At 32.4% G+C, this 26,290-nt stretch overlaps 1 protein-coding gene across 1 annotated transcript; it reads right to left on the bottom strand.

The window, feature by feature from the left end:
- Positions 1 to 1,851: 1,851 nt before the first annotated feature.
- Positions 1,852 to 24,811, bottom strand: LOC106126208 (chondroadherin). Its single transcript, XM_013323696.1, has 2 exons — positions 24,750 to 24,811; positions 1,852 to 3,652 (listed from the first exon to the last, which is right to left on the bottom strand). The coding sequence occupies exons 1-2, from the start codon at positions 24,794 to 24,796 to the stop codon at positions 1,933 to 1,935; spliced, it is 1,767 nt and encodes a 588-aa protein (XP_013179150.1). The 5' UTR covers positions 24,797 to 24,811; the 3' UTR covers positions 1,852 to 1,932.
- Between the last annotated feature and the right edge of the window lie 1,479 nt (positions 24,812 to 26,290).

The raw sequence follows: 26,290 nt of genomic DNA, 5'->3' as shown, positions 1-26,290 counted from the left end.
TCCCTCAAAACATTTAACAACAAGATTTTTTTTTAAATAGTCATAAATTATTAATAACAAATGATAGATTTTTTCCAGCTGCCATTCCAGCACTGTGGACAGTTTTTAAATTCCAGTAGAATTAAAAGTAACACATTATTTTAATCGCTAAAATGACGTATAGAAACAGATTAAACAGATGACAGCTGACAGCTGACACTTGGCAGTGGCGCCATCTACATAGAGTTTTCAGTTTTTCTCCCCATAAAAGTATATTTTCATTATATCAGACATAGTAATAAAACTGTACATTTAGATATAGAGAAGTGATGACTACAAATCTAACATAAACATACAAGCGTTACATATCGGTGTTTCATTTCAATCTATGTATTAGAAAGAGAGAAGCCATCTTGGATCTAAACGAAAACACTCACTTGACTACTAAAGAGGAAATATTAGTAATCCATTGTCATACCCATAGCGATAACGATTTAAATAGCACAAAGAAGAACAGATAACTCAGGACTATTTTGTATAACGAATAAATTAGCATTTGACCATACTAGTTGATCTTAATGATGATGTGTTTGAAAGATGGTACGCGGTAGCTTAGTCTTTGACGAAAATTAATTAAGAAAAAAAAATAGATAAAGTATGTCCATGTTAGGTTATTTATCTGTGAAACTATATTCCAATATTGATTCAGAGTAAACAATGGTACATTAATTAATACAATTCTATCAGTGCCTAGCAATCTATACCAATGAACCTTTGAAAGTGGAAAAGGAGATTTATCAGTGTTGTTTGTGAAATTCTTTCCTTCGAAAGCCGAACTACTAAATTTGGAAAAGTAAAAATATTTATCCATTCTAGGAACGGAGATTAGTTGTTGCTATCGAAAGAAACAAATAAAATGAAAATCAATTTATTAATGGATTAGAGTATTTTCCAAAGAGGAAATGAGGTTCCTTGTGAAGTAAATAACATGACGAATGGTTATAGTCACTTTTATATGAAGAATCTGTGACATGATGAGTGGTTTTGTGATGATGACAAGATGAGTTGATGGAGATGCTCATTGATATGATGAGTGAACTAAACTTAATCCATTAGGCTCTCGGTGATTACGTATTGATACTTTTTTTAAGATAAATAATAAAACCCTAGATGGACATTATAATCATAAAGAAAATGTAACAGAGGCAAAATATTCCATTTCCTTTGTCATTGATATTGTACGTGATCAAACTAAACATAGTTTATCTTAAGTTGCCGAAACGTCTCAGGTGCCAGCGTATTGATAGGATAGAAGATCTTCAGATTCATTGCCATCACCATTTGCCTCTTATTATGAAATTTTGTTATGGATTATACGTGTTTGTTAGATTTGTATTACGTTTGGATGACAATGGACTTAAAACAATGATAATTATCAAAGACATTAACGAAAAAAAAATCAATATGTTAATAATTTTAAACAATATGGGTCCTTTCTTTCGTATGATTGAAATGATACACCAAATAGAGATATAGCATAAAATACTTAATCTAGTTTTTTTTTTAAAGTCTTTCACGAATTTCTACTTATTTGTTGTTTATTGTAATGTTTAGTATACATTACGTTACAACTATGACACATGTAAAACGCTAAAATATCAAAATATGTTTCTTATAGTAAACACAGTATATCAGTTTTAAATCAATAAGTTATTATAAATTACACGAACCTACGATAACAGTCCATTTCAGTTCTTTGGTTTACACCAAGTCGTCTTCATCGTAATATCATATATCGTCTTTCGAAGAAGAATATGATGAACGAGCCAGAAAGTAAGTCAGCGGAGTATCGGCTTGAGAACTTGGTTCCTTATCAGTGGATGCAGAGGGCGTCGGTAGATCAAAGGTTACACGGTGAGGTCGCTGTTTGACGAGCGGCGCTTGGGCTCGTTGTTAGCTGGTTTTAGATACGAGCTGGTACGGGGCGTGGATGGTGGCGACGGTACCGACCTCAGTGCGGTTCAACAGTTCGTCAGGATGATCGTGTTCGCACTCTCTGCGCTTCTCCTCGTTAGTGTAGTATTGTGCGGCGCGGCGGCGCGTGCAGCACAGCGCTCCCGCAACCGCCGCCAGTACCGCCACACTCAGCAGCAGCAACCCGGCCAGCACGCTCATCTGTGCCTCGTGGCTGCTTGAACATGAATCCAGTACATTGAAAGACAAATCTGAAAATTTAATTCCGCGCAACCTCAATGGCGAGTAGCAAGTCAGTTGGCGGATAGTCCCGTTCAAGACCGTGGTGGCCATGTACACGAGCATGGTCCCGGCGGAGCATTGGTCGCAGCGCCACAAATTTTTCGACAAATCTACGCGAGCTATCGCTTCCAACCTTTGCAGATCTTCCTCTTCTAACCTCTCGATTTTGTTATGTGACAAATCTAGACGCTGCAAGAACCTTGCTTTTGCGAGCAATCTAAATGGAAACTTGGTTAATTTATTCCAGGATAAATCTAACGACACTATGTGCTCGTTGTATGTAAAAAAATTTGGTGGTATACCTTCCAAAGCGAGATTCGCTAAACCCACGTCGTTTATTTCTGGTAAAATTTGTAGAACGATGGCGATTTCGGCCAAGGCAAGATTGTTTCCACTAAAATTTATTGTCCTGAGTGTTTCTACAACAGGAGCAAAAGTTTGCAAATGGAATCTGTCTATTTTGTTGTGACTTATGTCTAAATGTACGAGCGAAGTTAAGTTCGCTAAAGCAGCTGGAGCAAGTAGTGCCAGCCTATTATGGCCCAGTGCGAGAAGTTTTAGCTCACGGTTTCTTCCGAACATATTATCAACTATAACCGACAATTGGTTACCATCCAATCTTAATTTTTTTAGCCTTTTAAGGCTGATAAATTCATCCGAAGTCAGATATTTGAATTGGTTTTCACCCAAGTCCAATTCTTCTAAATTAGACACTAAATGATAGATCTGGGTATTGATCCTCCTCAACAGGCATCTTCTACACTTAAAGACTCTCAACTGCTGTATATCCTTAAACACTTCAGGGTTTAAGTCATCCAATGGATTATCACCTAGGTCCAAATATGTAAGCTTGGCTAGCATTCGAAAGAGACGTGGTACCAACGTAGATATTTGATTATTTGATAGAGTCAGAGTTTTTAATGATGTTAGATGTCTAAATGTTTCGCTCGGCAAATGTTCTATGTTATTGTGATCGAGATGAAGGTGGGTAAGATTTATCAAACCTCTGAAGTTGTCGGCTCCTATACTCGTTAGGTTGTTATCGGTGAGATTAATCAACCTTAGATGCTGAAGTCCCCAAAATGAATATTGCCCAATTGATGGTACATTAGAATTCACAATGTGAAGTTCACGAAGGTTGACGAATGGAGTAGGTTGTGTGAAAATAGGACCTATTGTTAGAAAATTAGGTCGATCTTTTGGGGCACCTATAATGATTACTTCACCAGTACGATCGAAGAATTCCACCGGTATGGTGTGCATGTCTCCTCGTGTACAAGTTGTGCGCAGAATATGACCCAAATCGGCATCGTACGCAGTTCGACAGGTACATTCACTTGGGCAAGTTACTTCGGCTGATCGCACATTCACTGCACAAATTATCGTCACCATAACAAGAATTATGGGTCTCGGTTTCCTGAAACAAAGAAAATATAATTAGGACAATTTGATTGGTTTAAAAAAAACGTTATGACAATATTTTCTTTAAAAGTTAAAGACAATGATATAATTGAAGTTATAGCTTTTGTTTGAAATGTAGGATAAAAGAAATTTAATATTATATATAATATTGTCTGTCATTAAAATCAACAACATAGTCTGTGATTCCTTACAACAATGTAGCAGTTTATGATAATATGTTCAATTTAAATTCATAAGAGATTCCGTGCCCAATAAAATCGTAGGCAAGGATTTTGGTACGGTTCACAAATTAAATTACTCTCTAGGAATCAATTTCGTATTGAAGTGAACAGTCCCCGAATCAGCCTATTCATTGAACTTGTTACGTTTCTGTAGTTTTGGATCATTACGTAGTTTTCCTGTGCGATGCTCGACCTGCAATAATCGCTTAACAAACTTTCTTTTATTCTTTTTTTTGTTGAAATTGTTGTTTTAATATTTCCACTGCACAAACATCTGTGTTATTTCTTTTTGTACAAACTGCTAGTGGAAATTTTAATTATAGAAGTAACAGTAATCAACGATGGTAAAACAAAATCACAACTTTAATATACAATTTTTTCTGAAATTGCATTAACTTGAAACAAAGAAATATTTTAGCTCGATACAAACAACGACCATTATCAGCATAAACAAGTTAATATAAAATTATATTCAGAACTTTTCTCATAACAAAACTCGCAACAGCGATTTCTTTTAAATTTTTAATAAGAATTTAATTTAAATTCTAATCTAAACAAAGTAATAAGAAAGAAATACATTAGGTAAAGAAGATATACGAAAAAAAGTAAAATTTACTGTACTATACTCGTACATAAAATAAAACATAAGTTGTACGTCAAAAATGGAAAACATTGAATTGCCTACTTTAATAGAAATTGACGTGGGAATATATTTGCTTGAAAAAATATTTTTTACATAAGACGCTTCAAAAAGATTATGCTCAGCAGAAAAAGTTCACGATCGAAATTGAATCATTATTAAATTTATGTATATTTTTATTTTAATAATACTTATGTTATGCTTAATATTTTAATGATACTTAATTGGAATTAAGTAAACGTAATCACTTACTTTACACTTATCCTACATACACGAGACAATTAAAAAACATCATGGCATCAATCATAAGATTACGTTATAAAGAAAGACAAAATATTTTCCGATATTGTGAAAAATCGCAAACACGTTTTCCTCTCCGAGCTAATAATAAAAGGCAGAAAATTTGGTGGTCGTAAGTTGAGAGCTACGTGCGCGTTATGAGCTCTTATTATCAGACGTATATTAGCACAATGATATTAAAAATCGATTTAAATTGCTATGGATCAGGATAAATTGAGTTACTATTGGCATTCTGTAATTCGAAATAAGAACTTTATAGACTTCAAAATAATTATTAACAATATACAATGATAGATAAATATCCGAAAATTATTGTAATTATTTGGTATTGCGATCGATTAAAGTAAGAAATGAATTGAAAATGTTAGTTAAAAGATTGAATATTGGTTCAGTCGTAATTAGTATATAAGCATTTTATAAATACAAATCTAAACACGCATCTAATAAAGCACAGCAAATTTCTAATAATAAAATTGGAGTGTCTGTATGTAGTACACATTTTTCTGCATAGCTTTCGTTTGCTCCGAAGTACACATCATCATCATCAGCTCACTATACGTCCCCACCGAGGGGCTCGGAGCCTACCCAAAGTTATGGGCGATTAGGCCATAGTCAACCACGCTGGCCAAGTGCTGGTTGGTTGACTTCACACATATCTTTGAATTTCTTCTCAGATATGTGCAGGTTGCATCACGATGTTTTCCTTCACCGCAAGAACATCGGATAAATATACATATGTAAATCGGAAATCGGAAAAACACATTGGTACATGGCGGGATTCGAACCCAGGACCTGCAGATTGCAAGTCAAGTGCTTGACCCCTGAGCCACCGAAGCTCACCGAAGAACACACCCAGGCATATTACTCGATACTTTTTTTCACCCTGACGAAGTCGCGGGCGACCGGTAGCTTTAGATAATAACAGTTATATGAAAAACGAATCATATATGTATATGTTACCTATAAAAGTAGCGACGTTGAGTTGGAGTGTCAATTTGTGTGAAGTTGAATCCTTGTTACTACGTGATAGTTGCTTGTTTGGGATCGGTCACGGAGTACTACCTGATTCTATCAAACCTAACAAAACTGTATAACCAACACCTTTTCAGTTACCGGTGCCCTCTATTACCTATATAGCAATCTGTCCAGCGCAATAGCTATATCGTTTTACGTGTTTCGACTGTTGACATTTGCATTGAGATATATTGTCGTCTCTGCTTATTCAAAGCGAATGTGAGAGATGGCATGTGTCAATTTGCCGCTGAATTCTGAACATATATTGCATTTGTTTTGGTTATTCGTTTAAGCTTTAGGTGTTGGTACAATTTTTTGAATAGTCGTTTTTTATACGACCAATTTTTACGTGCAATGTTTTTGTATAAAACTTTTAGTGAGGATTTGCATTGCCGAAACAAATATACTAAAATATATTGTTGTCTTTTGCATTCTCCTAAAGAAAAATAGGGACAACATAATGTTAATAAAAGGATATTTAGCCGTGTAAACTCACAATTATAATAATGTTTGAATTACAATATAATTTAGTACAACTAAGTTTATTAGAAATGATTTGTTGTATAGAACTTTTACATTAACTCAAAACCTTATAATATAAGTAAGCTCCTTATTACAATTGCGGCTATCTCATCATTATACAGATAAAAAAAAACTGAATAAAAGAGTGAAAAGTTTCTGAAGAAGACGCAAACAAGTTTAACACAATTTTAAAAAGACCTAGTTACGAGTTTCCTTGTAAAAAGTTAATTAACTTCAATCATTACTTAAAAACATCGTAAACTCAAGTACTATTAACACTGGAAATGTATTTTTAAAATTTCTTAATTTATTAAAGTATTTTAATTATAAAGTTACAGAATAAAAAATTTAAACTAAGGCCCTTCGCACACTAGGCAACGTAAATCTTCGATACTATAATAGTTTTCTATGATTGCGTCTCGAGTATTGTGTTACAATGTAGTTACAACCTTGAATCGTTTTACGCCTTTTTGAAATTTTGGTCATGACAAACAGGTTGCGAGTGGCTGTTTTAGGTGATTAAAGACGAAAATGTCAGCGATAAATGTCGCTTAGAGACTATAATCGCCAGGTTTCCAAATTTGTTGTTTTGTGTACGAAGGGTTTTATTGTAAAAATAGGAATAAATTGGAAATTATTTTAATTTATTTATTTAACGTTAAATGAACTGACTAAATGTCAACAACAGTACAGCAATGAAGCATAATCAACCTTTTTCTATTGTAAAAGGAAGTCCTTATTTGGTAGTAGATGTTGTAATTAAGGTAGACATTAGGGCAAGTTCTCATTAAAAATTCGTGGTGGCAGTAACCGTGGCCGATGCGCCTTTCCTAGAACATGGCTTTCTGATTATGCAGTTAGAGTCTCATAATGAATTATTCATACATACTAGGCCTAAGGAATCTAATATATATTCCACATGTTCTTTTATAAACATTTCACACGAGGGCACTAAAGTGAGCAGTCTAGTACTGCTATTATTTGAACACACAATAGAACTATACTGTTTTGTCTTGGCGTGTGCAGCAGTACTGATTTGATTAGCTCTTTCCTGGTGTGAAACTATTAAAGGTATGGTTCCTTGTCCCTTAACTAGGTTATCTCTTATGGGAATCCGGGACAGATATTGATAGAATTCAAAACATATACAACAATTAATTAACGTTAGAATTATTACAGTTATTATTATAAAGGTAGCCGAAGATAAAAAATGTAGGCGACGGGTGCGCTAACTGAAGCCATCGCACCTTGAAAGCGCACCGGAATCGAAGCGGACCTAATTATTTTATGAATCTGGATTAAGCTTGTTCCAGCGAATTAAGTAGCTGCTAGATTTACACGAAATCAAGTCAACGGTAAACAAACTCTGCGTTCTATTCTTTGCGATAGGTTTCGTTTGAAAACTCGATAACAAAATTCATTTAGCAATGTTTACTATCAACTATACTAAGCAACATAAACCTACCCAGCTTATTGTTTATTATATTGTTTATTATATGTTCTTAATTTTTTTTAGTATTTATAACTCCTGTTGCCATAAACAATGAACTTTCTTTTGTCTATACTATCTATCATAAGCTAACTTCCAGTAAATGTGCCGTCAAAATCAGTCCAGCTGAATCGTAACAAACACGGTATTAAGGACAAACAGACAAGCAACAATTAAATAAACTGTTTTTCGTTATACGTAGCTCAAATACATCATCTTCTTGAAATATGACTTTTTAATTTACATACAGACACTCCAATTTTATTAATCTATATATATATATATATATATATATAAGTCAGTCGTGTTAGTTACACTATTTATAACTCAATAACGGCTTTACCGACATGACTAAAAATTTGTGAGTAGGCAGCTTAGAGCCAGGAGACGGACATAGGATACTATTTATTCTTTTTTTATTTTTTATTTACAGTTTTTTTATATATCCACGCGGACGTAGTCGCGGGCGACGGCTAGTTGTTAATATATTAACTTCTTCGTAACTAGATTATTAACATTACATTTATCTTAACAAATATTTGTCATAACACAGCCCTACTCCCAATTATTTCCAACATTCCTGCATTTCGTGATACAAACAACATACTTTGTAAATTGTAAAAAAGCGTGACTGCTTTATAAAGGGCACAAACTATGACAAAAAATAACCTTGACACAAACATGAAAACAAACATTAATGAATTAATAAAATGTTATTCGTTACATTTAAACTGAAATACGACCAATTTTACGACAAATATTACACTATTGGGTGATCAATTTTCTTTAATCAAGATTTACAGTTGAGGACAATTATTACCTACCCATGTCATAGTGTCAAAAACTTCAATGTTTCTATGATCAGAGTTTACTAAACGTAATACTTCGACTTAAATTGGGAAGGAAATTAAAATCTTTGACTGCATATAAAATGTTTCAATCGAAAAATAAACAAAAACAAATCGCAAACTTCAAATCTTTCATAGAACAAAAAGCAGTTTCTACAACTGTTTTAATATTAAACACTGGCATAAAGTTCCGGTGGTCGGTGCCTGTTATTTAGTTTTTAATTCTCGTGTAGTGCATCGGATTACACCTCGAAGTAGGTTAATAACTTTTTTATTTGATAGACAGGCTACGGGCGGACAAGGCCGTGCTGCAATACTCCGCTACATTATTGTTATCGATTTCAGCAACATTGTGTTACCATATGAACATTTTTGAACTTAGCCCGGTGTGTTTCCACTGCACTAAAACACGTTTCCTGTAGGTTTAGAGTATGGACATCCGATCAAATGGTCGATGGTTCGAATCCCGTCATTTGACTACTGCTGTCAATATTTAAGGACAAGAGATAAGCTTATTAGAATAACAAGAAATATAAGTAAACTAGCTGTTCCCGCGAAACTCTCCGCGCGGTATTAAAAAAAACTTAATTAGTGGTGTATGTGTTCTTCCAGACTATGTTCTACATCTATGCCAAGTTTCAACAAAATATATGCAGCCGTTTTGAAGATAAGTATAATAATAAAAAATTACTAGCTTATTTTAATAATAATTAATGTTTATTATCCAACATTTTGTAAAAACAAATATAAAACAATGACAATAAAAATGCAATTCATATAGAATGCTTCATTATGTTCCGCTGAGAATGGCGCACTACGTCGGAATAGAGAACTTGAAATACAAAGAGTTCGCTGCAATCTTATCAATAATTCATAACAACACTTAACCTACCTACCTGGCCACCGCTCATGCTAAATCTTGAAACTTCCCAACAATTCGACTTCCTTAATAGTTCAATCACAGTTGAAATTATTCAAATCATGCATTAAAAATTTTAACAGTGGTAGAGCCCACTTTAACATATTCGCACGAATTGGCCCGGCTCGCCCGGTGAAATACCACGACCACACAGAAGACTAAAGCTATTCCGCGTTTCGTCTGATGAGTGTGCGTCCCGGAGGCCTAATTTAGTCCTCTTACCTTTCCCACACTTTTTCTTGTAAGGAAAGGATGGGAACTGGAAGTAGACTTTGCGGATAAGAGGATGGATGGGGAGGGAAAATATTTTCTTTCTGTGCATCCTCTCCTCCGTCGATTAAAGGTAAGCAACGTATATGCAATTGCGTATGTCTATGGGCAACGGTCACTTCGCTATTTCAGCGATTTCAGGTGGCCGCACGCTCGTTTGCCACCTTATGATATAAAAAAATGCGTATGGCACATTATTGTTAGGCAAGGGTTAATAATCTACTAAAACAATTTTATTTGAAAAAAAGATATTTGATTTCATTACTATGAATTAAATTTAAAACTAAACTAACGTCAGACTCTGACTTTGTGTTAGTAGAACTAATTACAAAATATCTAATGGACTAAATAGCATAGTTACGAATTTCCGTCCAGATAGTTTTAGTATTTTCCGAATGTATCCCGAACACACATAACACGAGATGTTTATAAATTAACTGACCCGGCAAACGTTGGTTTGCAATATAAATTATTTCTAGGGAATTTCTAGAAATTACTAAATCAATTTTAGAAAATAGAGGTTGGTGTTAAATGTATTTCATAATGCCACATTACAAAAAATAAAAAAAAGTTGTCCAAAAAATAAAAATAAATGCTAGGGAGGACAACTTTTATCACATAGGGGTATGAAAAATAGATAGTAGCCGATTCTCAGAGCTATTGAATATGCATATAAAATTTATTAAAAATCTGTGAGGCCATTTCGGACTAGTATGGTAACTAACATTGTTACACGAGAATTGTGTATCTACAAAGTAAGTTATCTTTTTGCACTCTCATTAATTTAAAAGTTACTTCAGTCGTTTAGTAAAAATAATACAAACCTTTTCTGTGTCATTTAAATCGAGAACATTTAATGGGACACTAAATACCACTGACTTTTAAGAGATAGGATCCGTCAAGCACTCGCTTAACCCACATTCAAATAAAAACGAACGATAATTTCTACACTTGCTTTTTTATGTGCTCAATGTCATCGTCGTGTATACTTCACTGCCGTAAATATTTAGTTCAACGGCGGCTTTTTGCTTAGTCCGTGTTACTATATTCAAAGATAAATGCAACGTCAAAAGATAAGGGGGTGAAAATCATCGCGTCTTTAGTCGGGAGGGTCGCTGTTGGGGGACCACCCATAGTTTGCGAATAATCTACGCAGCTGTCCGCGAAGATTACGCGTCCCTACGCTGAATAATAGCTGTACTTTTACGAATATCTTCGTCGTCTAACGTTTCGTTGTACTATAACTTTGTTACAAGAACATAAAGTTTAAGAGAAACGCTATAAAATATTATTAATTACTGAAGAACTCGGTACAAAATTATTTAATTATTAAATGGTTAATTTTAGACGGAAATTAAGAAGTAGACGGTACCATAGATACGTAATAAAATAACCAAATCGATAATAATATGCTTTAAATATTTGTATTAATCATTCAAGTAAAAATTCGTATTTTCTATAATACAGTATTGGCTAATAAGTTAACTATTCCAAAGATTGTAGGTACAATTTTATAAAAAACCTCGATGTATAAACTTGCAAGTAAACAGAATTTCAGTGAAATGCTCGCACTCTAAATTTACTTGTAGTTCAACAAGATAAGTGACTTTGGTAAGTTCACTTATAACTTACCGAAAGTAAGTTGATATGAAATAAGTTGCAACACTTCAGGAAAGGAGGTCGTAGTGTGCAGTATCAACACGGCCTGCCCTAACGATCATCCGGCACTGAAATTCAGCTGGATAGTTAAGGGAGTAAGCGACCCCGATACTGCAATTTAACGAAGCCAAATAAAGTTAACTTGCACGCCGTCTGCACTAAATAAGACCTATATCTAAAGTTGTTCGAAGTAAACTTAATAGAGTCCCTCTTAAGTAAAATATTTTCTATCCCTTGTCTATCCGGGAATTTAAAAAAAACTTTATGGACTGTGTGGTCTTCCAGACTGTGTTCTAAATCTATGTAAAATATCAGCGAGATCCATGCAGTCGTTTTGGTGATACCTTCTAACAAATATACATCAATCCATTCATGGAAATTTCGTATTAGACATAGAAGTGAAATTTTTTAAAAAGATAGCAAAACAGTTTTTGTATGTCAAAAACCATAAAAATGCGTTATAAATCTCAAAGTTACTAACGCCATCTATATTCTAAGATCTAGCCATCTTAAAGATTCGCACTTTCTTGTGTATTATAGTGCTTTAAATCTTTATTCAACCAAGAAGAATATCTTTAACCTAATTATAAATTAAAATATATTCTTACTAAATAACTAACCACTACAAAATAAATGAATTAATTAATACTATATTAAATAAACTATTTATTTATATACTAAAACTAAACCAAACTAAAAATAAAACTAAATAATATAAAAAATCGACCCAAATAATATAAATTATTTGATAATAAATAGTGCTTTTATTATCAAATAAATGTCATTGATTAAATAATCTTATCACTTTTTTGTGGATGTTGGTAGTAATAAACTTTAATTTTCCCTTTATAGATTTTGACTTACTTTGTTTAACTGTTTCTCACAATAATATAGAATTAAAGTTTGCCATTCATAAATAAACAGATTTTAAGACATTCTGAGTACTCAGGATGTTTTAAAAATGTACATAATATTATATAAATGCAAATTTAAACTTATAAATGAATACATTACGTTAACACATCAAATTCACGAAATCCTTAATTTCATATTATTTATTATGAAAATACGTTTTGCGTAATATTTAATTTGTGGGCGCGAAAAACAACCGCGATGTATAACATGACAAAAGGCAGGACGTTATTAATTATCACAAATATTAATAAGTCAAATTTATTTAAAACAACAAAGTAAAATTTAATTCATTTGTTTAAAATTGATGTAAGCATTTTTTTTTATTTTGTCAGCTTTATTCAAATTTATGAGATAAATACTCTATTATGTAAAACTAAACCAGTTATTTTGATATTTATACGATTATTAATAGGACAAGGAACAAAACTCGTACAGTCGAGGACATTTATTTCCTACCCATTCGATAAATGGTTACTTGACAGTTACAACGCGAGTAGGTCGAAAATTTGCTAAAGTAACATACTTATGTGATAAATTATAGCTCTTATGGCTACAGTTTGTTTTACGATATTCGATCCTAAGTGGTAAGCGAATTAAATTCTTTGTATGTTCAGCGGTAAAAGCGAATGGATGGCTTTTTTGTTAAAGCATTGTAAGCATAATTATAAAAAGGGTTGAAATTAGAGCGCACGTGTTACATATACCGGTTTTTTTACGCATTTATGTCGAATTAAAATCATGTAATACAAAAAAATATTTTATGTAACACAATACTTTTATATCATAACTTATTTACATCTCCCCCAACTCTTACATCTTACTAATATTATAAATGCGAATGCTTAGACGGATGGATGTTTGACCTATCTTACGAACGGCTCAACAGATCATGATGGAATTTGGCACAGATGTAGAACATAGTCTGGAAGAACAGCTTACTGGTCATTAAGTTTTTTGTTAATTCCGCGTAGACGAAGTCGCGGGCGACAGTTAGTTATTAAATAAAAAAGTATGATGTCAATTAACACAAGCCAAAATCAATTTTTTGTCTTAAAATAAAGAATTTGTAATATTTAATCCACTTTTTATTTTACTCTTTAAAACATTACTTATCTTCGATATCGAAAGAGCTGAGTGAAAACCAATAAGCTAATGGTATTTGTCTCATCCGTTAATCTTAATTTATTCAAACAGTACTAATTTTGGCAAGAAATTTTTGAACATAAATCAACCCTATTTCTGTAATCTCTTAAATACAAAACAGCTGAGAATCTATTTATACACAAATCTAATATTTTATGAATAATTTGTATTCGAAAAGTTGTTCATTAATTTTTTTTGTTAAAAATAAATAATTAATATTTGTAATTAAATTTTTACACAGATGTATATCTATTAATATTGAATACAGATTATAAAATATAATATTAATTTAAAAAAACATGTTTTATAATTAAAATTCTATACATCTTTATAATAAATTCGTTTCAATTTCGTTTTCTTTCAATATTTTTCATGTCAATCTCTTAGTTCTTGAACTAGTACTTGTACTATATATATAAATACAAATAAACAGAGCATAATTAAAAAAAGTCAAATCTTGAAACTACGGGAACATAAAGCAACGCCCAATTCAACCAACCTAAAACAACTTAATATACCTTTAAAAGGATGAAGATCGGTGTTACTACCAGTTGCTACTGTTAGCTTGATCAAATATGTAACAGCAATCGTCTTAGAATGATGCAAGGGAATACTAAGTACGTCAAAGGTCGATGACTTTTACTTACGATATAATCTGGGTGGTCCTATCATTAATTTCCGATTAAACGGCCATTCAAATCTTTGTCATAAATTTGCCTAAATAATTAAACTCTAGTTCTAGAGTTTATACAAATTATTAATTCATCCAATTAAGTAAACTTGCGTATTTAAAATCTTACTAATATTATTAATGCGAATGTTTGGATTAATGTTTGTTAGAAGATATCTTCAGAACGGCTGCATAGATCTTACTGAAATTAGACAAAGATGTAGATCATTGTGTAGAGTAACAAACATGCTACTAACTTTTTTTAATCCCGTCCAGATAGAGTCGCGGGCGATAGCTAGTATTTAAAGATAACGCAGTAGAACTTTATAATACTAAATATTACACTGGCCGCAAATACAACCACAGTCGAGTAACCGGACACAAGTGGTCTTACTCTATTTCCACCGTGACATCGGTGCCTACTTGAGAATAAGATGGATGCCTCAAATACCGATTCAGACATGAATATAACGATGCAGTTCAAGGACTTTCTATTTATATAATGCATAATTATATTTTCATTATATTAACTCATTGAAATTACTTCTATATATAGACAATAATTTTTCCCTCGAAGTATGACGTGGAAGCTTTTAAGAGTAAAGTGAATAGGGTACTAAGGTAGCGCGCACCATCTCTCGGAAACGCAACAATAAATATATGAAAATGTAGGGAAAACTAAAAGTTTTCTTCGCGCTTAGATAAAGCTTAGAAGTAAGCAAGGATGTTAAATGGCTCACGTTAATGTAAAAATTGGATACAATTCGATTCAGGTTCGCTTTCGCGGAAGTGTCTCTACCTCACTGTTGTTTTAAAACAGAATTATTTATAAGCTTTATCCCTGTTTTTTTTCTAAAAAGTAATGTTTTATGTTACCTATTTTTGAGTTAATTGTAAGATTGCTTTTTCATATATAAGATGCCCCTCTATTTGCGAATATAATCGGGATTATTAAAGCGTCAAGTACTAATTGTGAACCACGTCAATTTATAATTTAACTAGACATTATAACTGATAGGTAATTTTCTGTGGGATCACTGACATTTAGAGAAATATCTAGACAGTTTATAAAAAACTGTCGAATACGAATCTTTAAATGTTGTAGTGACATGCTGACAGGTTATAAAACAACTAGGTAAATAATAAAGCTGATAAAGTAGTTAATCTATTGGTGACATTTTTTAAAAGCAGTAAAAGTATAAATAGTGTAGAATATTATAGCGCCTTTATACTGATTGACCTTTAGGGTCGTGCGTAAGATCTACTAAAGTAGATGTACAATAATAACGGCTTATAGCAAACGACCCTCCTTGCAAAGAAAAGCTTTTGTCGACAAAGAGTTCTTTCAATTATAGTCTTTGTAAAATGGAACGTTTGTATTTTCTGTTTATACAGTTGTTTGATTCTAAAATGTAGGTTATTGGTATTTTTCTTTTATATTTTCATACGTGTATTTATAAGGAAAACATGATAAAGAATACTGAAGAATGAGTAACATATCCATGATCAGATATTCTGTCTTTGAACATTTATATTACACGCGGTAAACATTGGTTTTACTAAAATTATATGGGTTTGGATTTATGAATGTATGGATGTTTGTTACCACATAACTTAAAAACGGCTGAATGGAATTTGGATGAAATTTGAAATAACCTACAGTTTTAAATACCACATAGAATACTAATTAAGTTTATTTTCGTCCCTACGGACAATGTCGCTGATATCAGCAGTTAAAATTTCTTAAGGCCCCAATAATTACCCCACTTTCTTCCCCACATTTTGCCCCACTTTTTGCCCCAATTTCTGCCCCGATTTCTGCCCCGATTTCTGCCCCAATTTCGGTCCCAATTTCTGCCCCATTTATTGCCCCAATCTCCGGCCTACTCGATATTCTAATGTATATTTAACTAGTCCTTAATTTTGTAGTTAAATTTTATTAGTAAACATAGTCGGTTCAAGGTAATTCATACCGCGAGTATTTCTGTCATATTAAAGGTTAAATCCTATTAGAACATTAAACGTCTCTTAAGAGGATTATCTCCGCTTATGGATACTTGTGTAGTGGTAAAAGGGACGTTTAAAATGAATTTATCTTTCATTTTCACTCCGATAAAGATTATATCTTTCATGTTTAACACGTTTGGGAAATGTTATAGAAATTTTACACTTGGTACGTTTATTGGATATAAAAGATTTGTTTTGTAAACTCAACTAGCGTCCTCAACTAGCAGTCACCCGTGACACCGTCCGCGGAAGAAAAAGAACATAATTAGTAGCCGATGTGTCCTTCCAGACTATGTTCTACATGTATGCCACATTTCATCGAGATCCGTTCAGGCGTTTTGAAGATACCTTCTTACATACATCCATCCATCCATCCGTGCAAACATTCGTATTTATAATATTGGTAAGATTCTATTATAAAAACATATCTTATGACGCATGTTATTCATAACCAGTTTCTTTAGTAAGAAAAATTGCGAGACTACATTTTAGCTAACGATATTGCGATTTCGCATTAATAAACTACGTAATAATACGAAGGTAAGGACCCCAAAATCACTTTTACAGCTCGTATAAATGGTTTGTTACGCTATCAAAGTGCGGCTTAATCGAGTTGACGACCCAAATTGCTATTCTGTCACCTGATCACACGCAGCCTGGTTTATTTTAAAGCTCTTAGTGCTCGTAAAGTATGACGTCAGGACTAGAGATTCCATAATCGATAGCTGAAAACGGTTTCTAACAACGCCAGAAGCCCAAAACATATTATCTACTTTTGATATTAAAACGAGATTAGTATCTTTCCTTGTTAATTAAATTGAATTCTCTCTTACTGATAAATAGCTAATTAAATGCTTAAATTACAAAGAGAAAAGATTATATTTATTTATAGTAAGCTAATTTTTAAAATCCTTTGCCAATGTCAAGCAAATATCGGCTAGTATTATAAAAAAAAATATTTTATTATTTGTTTGCCCGAACTCCGTAGGGAGAGTTGTTGAATATAAAATGTAAGAGAAATGTTACGAAATATTATAAAACAATATAACTATCATTCTTAAACCAGAGGTGCAAAAAATCATTCAACTTATTAAAAATATATTATTTAAAAATATATATTTCTTGCACTAACCAATACAACTTAACAACTTAGTAAACGAAATGTTTATTTCAGATTGAATTCACTTTGAAAAAATATATTTCTTTATTAAATGTCCTTAACAATACAACGATGACCTAAATTTTAAGCGCACTTCGAAAATCTTTGCATTGCTTTGTCGAACAAAACTTTGTCGTTTTAAAAATTTAAACACGTTTTTAATTGCCACACTAAACTGCACAAGCACAGCGCTTTCTCAAAAATAAATATAACAAAGAATATTTCAAACATAATATTCAACAGTTTTTCATAATGTTAGAGTTAATTAACACGCATCTAAACTGAAAAATATTCTAATTTTTTTGTACAGCAACTGAATGTATTATAGATATTTTTTTTCTAAAATTCCCTAAGACAGACAATATCTGTTCACTCTAAAGAGAAACCAATACCTTGAAGGCATTTCGGACTCTCATACTGACGGGTTCGATGCCATCATTCGAAAGCGCTGCGCCTCCTTATTGCGGCGAGTGCGTGACAGCCCTAACAGGATCCTGAGCGCCTTGACGGAAAGGTCGGACTCGGCGATGCTAGAGCATTGGATACATTTACATGTAGACTAGCGCATTCTGGCATCGCTGAGGAACCTTCACTTCTTTTTAATTTAAATTGTTTATACTAACATTAGTTTTTTAAGCTATTACTAACCCTAGAATAAGAATATGGATCCATGTTATCTGAGATAAATAAATAATAATAATAATTATTATTTCAACTTAATCATACAACTTATGAGACAAGAAAATAAAAAAGTTTTTTTTTATAAGAGATGAGAGCTCTTCATCGACGCCCATGGACATCTGCAATACCAGACAATCCGCAACCAAGTTATTATAAACAACTGAAAATAATATTTAGTTGTTTCATTATAAATGAACAAATTAACACGATAAGGTATTAACATTCGGCCACGACTCCAAATTTATGAAATAAAATAAATAAGTAGCCTATATGTTCTTCCAGACTATGGTTCACATGTGTGCCAAATTTCATCTAGATCTGTTAGGCCGGAGATACCTTCAAACAATCGATCCATCCATCTTAACTTTCGCATTTTTAAGATGCGTCATCACATGGTTAAAAAGGAAATGAAGAAAACCTATTGTGTTAAGAACAGCAACATGAACTAAATTGTCAATATAAATCCCAGCTATGAAGAATCAATTAAATGAAGTGCTACCAATTAATGTAAAAGAAATAAGTGAAACGCAAAGTGAAGTGTTTGCGATGCCTCAACGAGGAAACGTTCTGCGAATAATGGAGCTAGAACATAAAACATTTTGCTGACGATGAACAATTAAACGACACTAATTCCTGATAAAGCTAACAAATTCAAGGATAACTTTTTGCTGTAAGAAAAAGTATCATCTATTTAATAATTAAGGGCGCACAAAACCATCCCTTTTCGTATTTAACCTCAGGCTAACCGAGACTGCGGTTTAGAGACTTTTTTGCCCACTCTTTTTGTTGGAAAACGGGCACTGGAGGAAAATATTCGCAAAAATGTTTTCACTGAAGAATAATGAGTGGAACGCATTACTAAAATTCGTATTAAACGATATTTTTTTAAAGAAAAAATAGACTAGGAATCAAGGAGAGAGATGCGCAAAAATTAAATTTTACGCCTTTTAAATGCGACAAAAGTGTTTTATAATATCCTCCTTTACAATTTTATAAATAAAACATTTTAAAAGGTAGGGACAATTAGTGTCGTACTAATAGAGATTATATTGATACATTTTACCCGTTAGAGTTTAAAATTAATAACAAATTTAATTTTAAATTAGGTTTCGTAAAATCTTATCCTTCATCACAAACGTGTCTGCTCAAAAATTTAAGAAGACAGTGCGCAATTTGTCAGACAAATAGCAAAATATCTTTAGTTAGTCAGTTTTAATTAACGTCACATGCAAAAGACATGTATAGATACTATTATTTTGTACGAAAAATATTTAGCCGTATAACTGTCACTTACAATGTTAAAAAAAATCGTTATATTTACTGCTTTCCAGCAATCGAGTATTTTGGTTCAACGAAATGTTATTCGAACTTCGAAACTTCGCAGACGATATTCGATATGCAAAGATACTAAAATAAAATTTCCTAAGGCAGTAAGAAACATATGCTCTTTATATACTTACAAAAACTTAGTATATTAAGGCTTATATTCAGTGTATATAAAAATCTGATAAATTTAGTTTGACCTTTCTACATGCAGATTCCACTTTAGTGACAGTAAAATTGCTTTTGATTGAAAAAAGACATACTAAAAAGTTTTCTCGCGTGCATTTATCTTCTTTATATCGCACAATCAAGTTAGAAAATTAATAAAATGAGAAGTTATTTTAAGATCTAAAGTCATACAAATATATTAAAGCTATAACGATTTAGTAAAAATCACAGTTCAAGTATTTATCATTTAACTAGAAAAAGTTTTAGACAATTATCTATTTTCTCTATCATGAAAACCAAACTACCTCTTTACCTTTTCATGTTTAACTATAGTTCATATTTACTATTAAACAGTATTTATTTTAGTAAAAAGGTTCTTTAATAATTGACATCGTCAATTTTTTATGACAGCTAAGCTAATTTACTTCTTGTCAAAAACTTCATAAATATATCTACCGATGTACCTAAACCAGTGTTACCTTCTCTGTCCTTTAGCCTTCAAACAACCCACTTTTATACAATTTCTTTTTCGTTAAACAAATCGAACATCACGTATTGATAAATTAATTTCATCGACTACACAAAAACAAGATAGAAAATTCTTTCATAAGGAATATTTTACTTAGCTTTTCAAAGAGAATCTTGATTGGAATTATTTTCATATTTTATAATTATATTTCTTTAGTACTATTTTATTAAAATCGTTACTGTGAAAGTTTGATTAATACTTGATAGATTCCGTCCGCGAGGATTAAAAAAAAGCTTAATTAGTAGCCTCTGTGTTTTCAGACGTCGGTGGCTCAGTGGTCAAGCACTTGACTTGCAATCTGCGGGTCCTGGGTTCGAATCCCGCCATGTACCAATGTGTTTTTCGATTTCCGATTTACATATGTATTATCCGACGTTCTTACGGTGAAGGAAAACATCGTGATGCAACCTGCATATAACTGAGAAGAAATTCAAAGATATGTGTGAAGTCAACCAACCCGCACTTGGCCAGCGTGGTTGACTATGGCCTAATCACCCTTAACTTTGGGTAGGCTCCGAGCCCCTCGGTGGGGACGTATAGTGAGCTGATGATGATGTGTTTTCAGACTATGTTCTATTTGTATGCCAAATTTCATCGAGATCAGTTCATTCGTTCTGGTGATAACCTTAAAAAATACATCCATCATCCATCCAAATATTCACATTTATGATATTAGTAAGAAGGAAGCTATTAAATTAGTTGATAACTCGGTCTTTTTGCAGCACGCCTGGAGTCCCCGCATGCGAAATAATGACTAAATGATCGGTCTATGTAAAGCAAGCATCGTGCGGGTTACTTATTCGAGAAGTATATGGCGCGGTAAGAAAAAATCAGGATTATAAACCATAGTCCTTGGAAAGATTTTCCTTACGAGCTTTAATTCTTACAAGACGACATAAATACAGTGTTACGAGCTATACATTGTTTTAATATGATTAAAAGAGGTTAAAGTAGCAATTATACCACAAGTACGTGCCAAATGCTAGGTGGCATGCCAGATTTAGGTAATTCTCGTATAATTTATTGTTTAATTTCAACTTAATTTTGTTATTATAATTTGTATATGGCAAAACAAACGTATTTGTTAAAATTATAAAAGAATAATCTAGTCGGATATTTCAAGTTTATTTTTCAGTTTTGTCATCTAGGGAAATCGGCATGACAAAAAAACGAGGAATAAAATCCATCTATTCTCTAAAAGGGATGCTTTTAGTGTAACGCGGTCGTGTGACTTTATTTTTATATATTAAGTAGAGTAAACTCAGTTAGGCTTGCTCTCTGAGTGCAACAAAGCTAAAAATAAATATTTTTCGCCTGACTAACAACAGTAGGGCAATATATATCGCAGGTATGTTTGTTCATATGTATTTATGTAGTTTTGTATGTATCTGGAGGTCTATGAATATTTGCCACACGCGCCTTCGTGACGTCATCAACAGAATCAATCAAAATTTTTATAAAATTCTTCGATATACTTAACGCCCTGTAGGGTAGTAACGCTGTTACTGTGGAATAATTTTAATACTTTTGTCGATGACGTTATCACAACGTTCTCATGAATATTCGCGCTATACCCTCTAATCCATAACGACTTGACTGAGTTTGACGTGGGAGGTGACATTTAATTGGTGTTTTTCCGGAGTGTGGTGATTTTATTTTTAAATATAATTTGTAACAATTTACTTCTAATCATATTTATTAATATTAAGTTATAGAATATATTCCAGCTTCTGCATACACTTATTGTCCCCCTCAATTTCTTAATAAAAATTGAAATAGCAACATTTTTTACCGGTGTGTATTTACAGAATCGTTAAATGTTGCAAAAATGATGCATTATTAAGGCAAGCTGCATCAAATCTTGTTCCCCCTGTCCTCGTATCGATTGATCATTGAATGGGGTGAAATAAATTCAACCGTAACATTTAGGGGTCAGTTGAATAAAATAACAACAATAAAATTTAAATTTAAACCTTATTCTCAGTTGATATAGAATTTAATTTAATTTCCCAGAGTATTTTCCCCAAGGACTTCAATAATAATAATAAAAAATCACTAAACACTACTAATACTAATGACTCTCGTCGATTTTGGATGACCAAAGATTCATAAATCTCTCTCTTTGTTAATAAATATAATAAAAACCAAACTCAATCAATCTAAAATAATTTTGACTTAACTAAGATCATAAATGGTAACGTAACGCTAAAATACCAAAGTGCCCGCTACCCATAAATGTCCGCTATGAATTGTGAAGTTGGTGTGTTATGCCTACTTTAAATAGTAAGAGGTACAGATGTAAAGATAAAGGATTTTCTTTCTCTAACTTCAGTTAAACTGCATAAAATGTCGCTTTATTTCTGCAATAAATCGACAGTGTTATCGATGGCAAAGTGACCTATTTGCGTGTAACTCATTTCACGTGTCTGATCCGGAAGTACCGTCTTGAGATGTTATTTTTCTTTATTTTATGGGGTTCGGAGATCCCGGCCTTCTTTTGTCCTTAATTATGTAGCAATTTACCCTAACGATGTTATTATAACTACCCAATTCATTCCCGAAATTATATTTTCTTTTTGAACAAATATGTCGCCAAATATCTGAATTGTAAATCGTAATGTTTTCTGTTTCCACTGCTGAAATGCTTGTACAAAACACCGACATATCCCTTTTGTTATTTTTTAAAATATTGATAGCTTTACGATTTTTATAACGAAGTATGAGCAGTGAATACTTTCCGTATAATAATTAACTTTTACGTTTATAAATCGTTATTGTTGACTTCGATAATTTCCATAAATATAACATTGCTCTACTATCTGACTCTGAGTACCGTTTTTTTAGTACTCTAAAATATTTTTTAACGCAAAAGTTTAAAATCTAGAGTTATTTTCTTGCAAGCGAAAACACTGAATCACAAAACTATCCAATAGTAATATAAATAGGCGAGGGAGAGCTACATAGAATCAGTGGACCCCAGTTTGTTATATCGACCAATCATCGTATCAAGCAAAAAACTTGGACCGAAATATTTTGGGGTCCGTCCTTTGCAACATCAATGAACTAGAATCTGTTCTATTTTTTATGCAATCTGAACTTTAAATTTGAATAAATAATTACATTGATTTATTTAAATACCAGTAGCTGTTTAAGCTAAATCGTATAAACAGCATTATTGTATAACTATTTTATAATTAAAGATAAATTATGAAACTGGTCGCCAAGTTTAAAGCTGGTTAAAAAAGGTTTAACAACTTTCTTCATATTTTACTGCCATAAGTTTTTCTTGAAACATTTCGTTTTCACGGAGCGACGACTGGTCCGCAATGCTGGCCAGTCCGTGGAATCGGTAACTATAATTTACATTATTTATGCCGTTGAAATATCGTCAATTTTTGATGTGTTACCCAAAAGTTTTAAATGTACTTGATATTTACCAAGTCTATCCGTTCACTTTTAGTTTTTTTTTTAATAATTTCCATCGGTTTTAATTGTTTATTAAGATTAGTTTAATAGAAATTGCTTTCTATTTAAACTATTAGGCTTTTACTGCCAACTGCGGGAAAAAATATCCACCCATTGCCTTTCAAAAAAAGGTTTTTCGTTTTTCTCCTGACGGAAATTCAAGATATAAAACAATTACAAATATATGTGTATGAGTACATGAATTATGTTCGTAAAAAAAACAAATAAAAAAGAAAAAAATCAGTTACACAGATGAAATATTAATAAAGAGTGACAAAAGAAGCCGACTCCTTGACCCTATTGAACTGAAAGCAACAAAAGTGAAGTCGTTTGAGGTACTTGAAATATTCAAGTATAAGATAACGACAAAAGAGACGATTATTTAATCTGTCGCAAACAAAGTTACTGTTGAATAACCGTAGAATTCCATTGCTGTTATATTTCTATGGACACATATTGTCATCCCTTTCAATCTCCTTCACCAGAGATAATATTATATACATTTGTAATAAAATACAAGTGTCATGGCAGTGGAATTCTACGCCGTGTGCCCACCGCCGCCGCCGCCACCGCCGTCGACGCGCCGACAACCAAATCTCAGTTCGGATATCCGACGGATGTCTTTATCCAAGATTTCTTATCCCAAAAAAATGTAATGCCTACTTAAAATGAGAGCATTTTCTTATACGTTTCCCCTTTTTTTTAATATTATTTTTTCCGTTTGATTTGGGTATAAAAAAAAATCTTATGATTTTTTTTTTAAATTCTTATGATTTTTTTTCAGTGATTGAAATCTCAAGAAAAATTACAATTTACATTAGAAAAATAAAAGTTTTTTTTTTGTATAAAAAGATTTTCAACTTTAAAGTGTTTCGGACTGACGGGATAACTTTTTTAATTTCGGACGCAATATTTTTTTTAATATTCATTTAATTTGGTAGTAAAAAAGGCCGAAAATACTTATATCATTATTTTAATACATTATGGATAAAAACAATATAAAATACGATAAATTCCGCAATCGCAGGGCCGGTAAAAGGAGTATTTTTTCGCAAAAGCCGCTAACAACGCGCCGAGCGAATAAAAAAAAATATAAAAAATTACTAGCTGTAAAATTAAAAAATATAAAATAAAAAAAATATATAATTACCTCTTGTGCCTGTTGCGACGCCTCGCGCCGTTATTTAGTCCGTACATTTCGCACTGAGTCTCTATTTGTCGTCCGTGTAAACTTTGAGCGCACTCATCGCAGGCGGGTAAAGCCGACGACTGGCCGCCGCGAAAGCTCTCTGCTGACTGAATGCAGGCAACGGTCGCTCTAAGGGTGTCCCGCTACCCTCTGCTCTACCCCCCGCCAACGCAGACCCCGCAGCCCCCGCCGCTTACCACCACAACCCCACCAGGAGGGTTAGGTCGTCAGCTGCCCGATATTCAGAACTGGCCAGTCCCACAAAGATTCCTAATTCGAATCCTTTGACCAAATTTTGCACAAACGGATTAGTACGGACCTCCTCGCTTTTGTTAGTTAATTTTCTATTATTATTTAAATTTATAGCGCGATTTCGTCCGCCGAATTCATTTTAGTTTTAAAAAGGATAAAAAGGTTTTTTTTTAAATATTCATAAACCGGTCTCAATAGAAAGCTATTGAAATATTATAACGAATTTCAATAAATTATCTCTTTGTTACTTACTCGTTCATTTGTAATTAAAAGGACTGTATTCGTTGATCAGTTCGATGTTAATCAGTCCAACAAAGCCTTCCAATTAATACATGAAATATTCAATTGATAATAAAATATGGGGACTTCGTTTTAAGTAAATATTTCAATCTGAACTCAGACTTTACTTCAGCCATCGATTTTTAATTAGTTAGAATTACAGCAAATTTCCGATAAAAAAATCTAACGTTATAAAGACTGTATGAATATACAAATATAATAAAATGAAACATTTTGTTTGATCGTTTTAATCTCATCAAGTCATATTATTAAGGAAGAACATTTACATCTCGTTTTGAACATTGATTTTGGTAGAGTTTGATTTTTCGTAAAATTAAAATATTTTTAAGTAAATCAAAACAAACGAATATACAAATGTTTTTCTTTGTAATGTTTGTATCGATTTACATCGTAAATGTTAGAAAAACTTTTTTTTCGCCTAACTTGGACAATAAAAGGATTTATATAACTTTGTCGATTTGTCTTTGGTAGTAGCGTAAGAAAAGAAAACAGAAAAGTGTAATTAACAGATGATCTGCGACTCTAGCTGGCATTTGATAAAAAAATAATGTCACCTATAAAAATGTTTTTTTGAAATAAAAAAGTTTTCTAAAATATATTTTAATAAAACAGACAAAATACAAATTAATTTTATTACTATTATAATATTTATTTTATATTAAAAGATATTTCGTAAGTAATATTTTATTTTGTGCTTTAGATGTTTAGTTGGAATTTGTAGTACACTATATTAATGTGATGGGTTTCTATTAGGTTCCATAGGATTCTTTAGAGTATTGTCATCTCTATTATTTCAACGAGAATGAGAGAGATGGTAGTATTTTTTTTGTAATAGTTTTTAAGCAGTGAGAACTCCATTTAATGTAAGATATTCGTCGGACAACTTGGCACTTTGTATTTAATGCGCAACTTGTTTCTTATTTGCAAAGTATAAGTTTTCCACTCCAATG

This window comes from Papilio xuthus, unplaced genomic scaffold (genome assembly GCF_000836235.2).
Source record: "Papilio xuthus unplaced genomic scaffold, Pxut_1.1 DF825017.1, whole genome shotgun sequence".
NCBI classification, from domain to species: Eukaryota; Metazoa; Arthropoda; class Insecta; order Lepidoptera; family Papilionidae; genus Papilio; species Papilio xuthus.
The sequence above is the reverse complement of the archived record's forward strand: the minus strand, read 5'-3'. Positions and strand labels throughout refer to the sequence as shown.

Excerpts from the sequence above, each read along its gene's own strand:
- LOC106126208 (XM_013323696.1), bottom strand. The coding sequence starts at position 24,796 with ATGTACGGACTAAATAACGGCGCGAGGCGTCGCAACAGGCACAAGAG. Across the intron at positions 3,653-24,749 it reads CGTCGCAACAGGCACAAGAG|GAAACCGAGACCCATAATTC; the intron begins GTAATTATATAT and ends TCTTTGTTTCAG.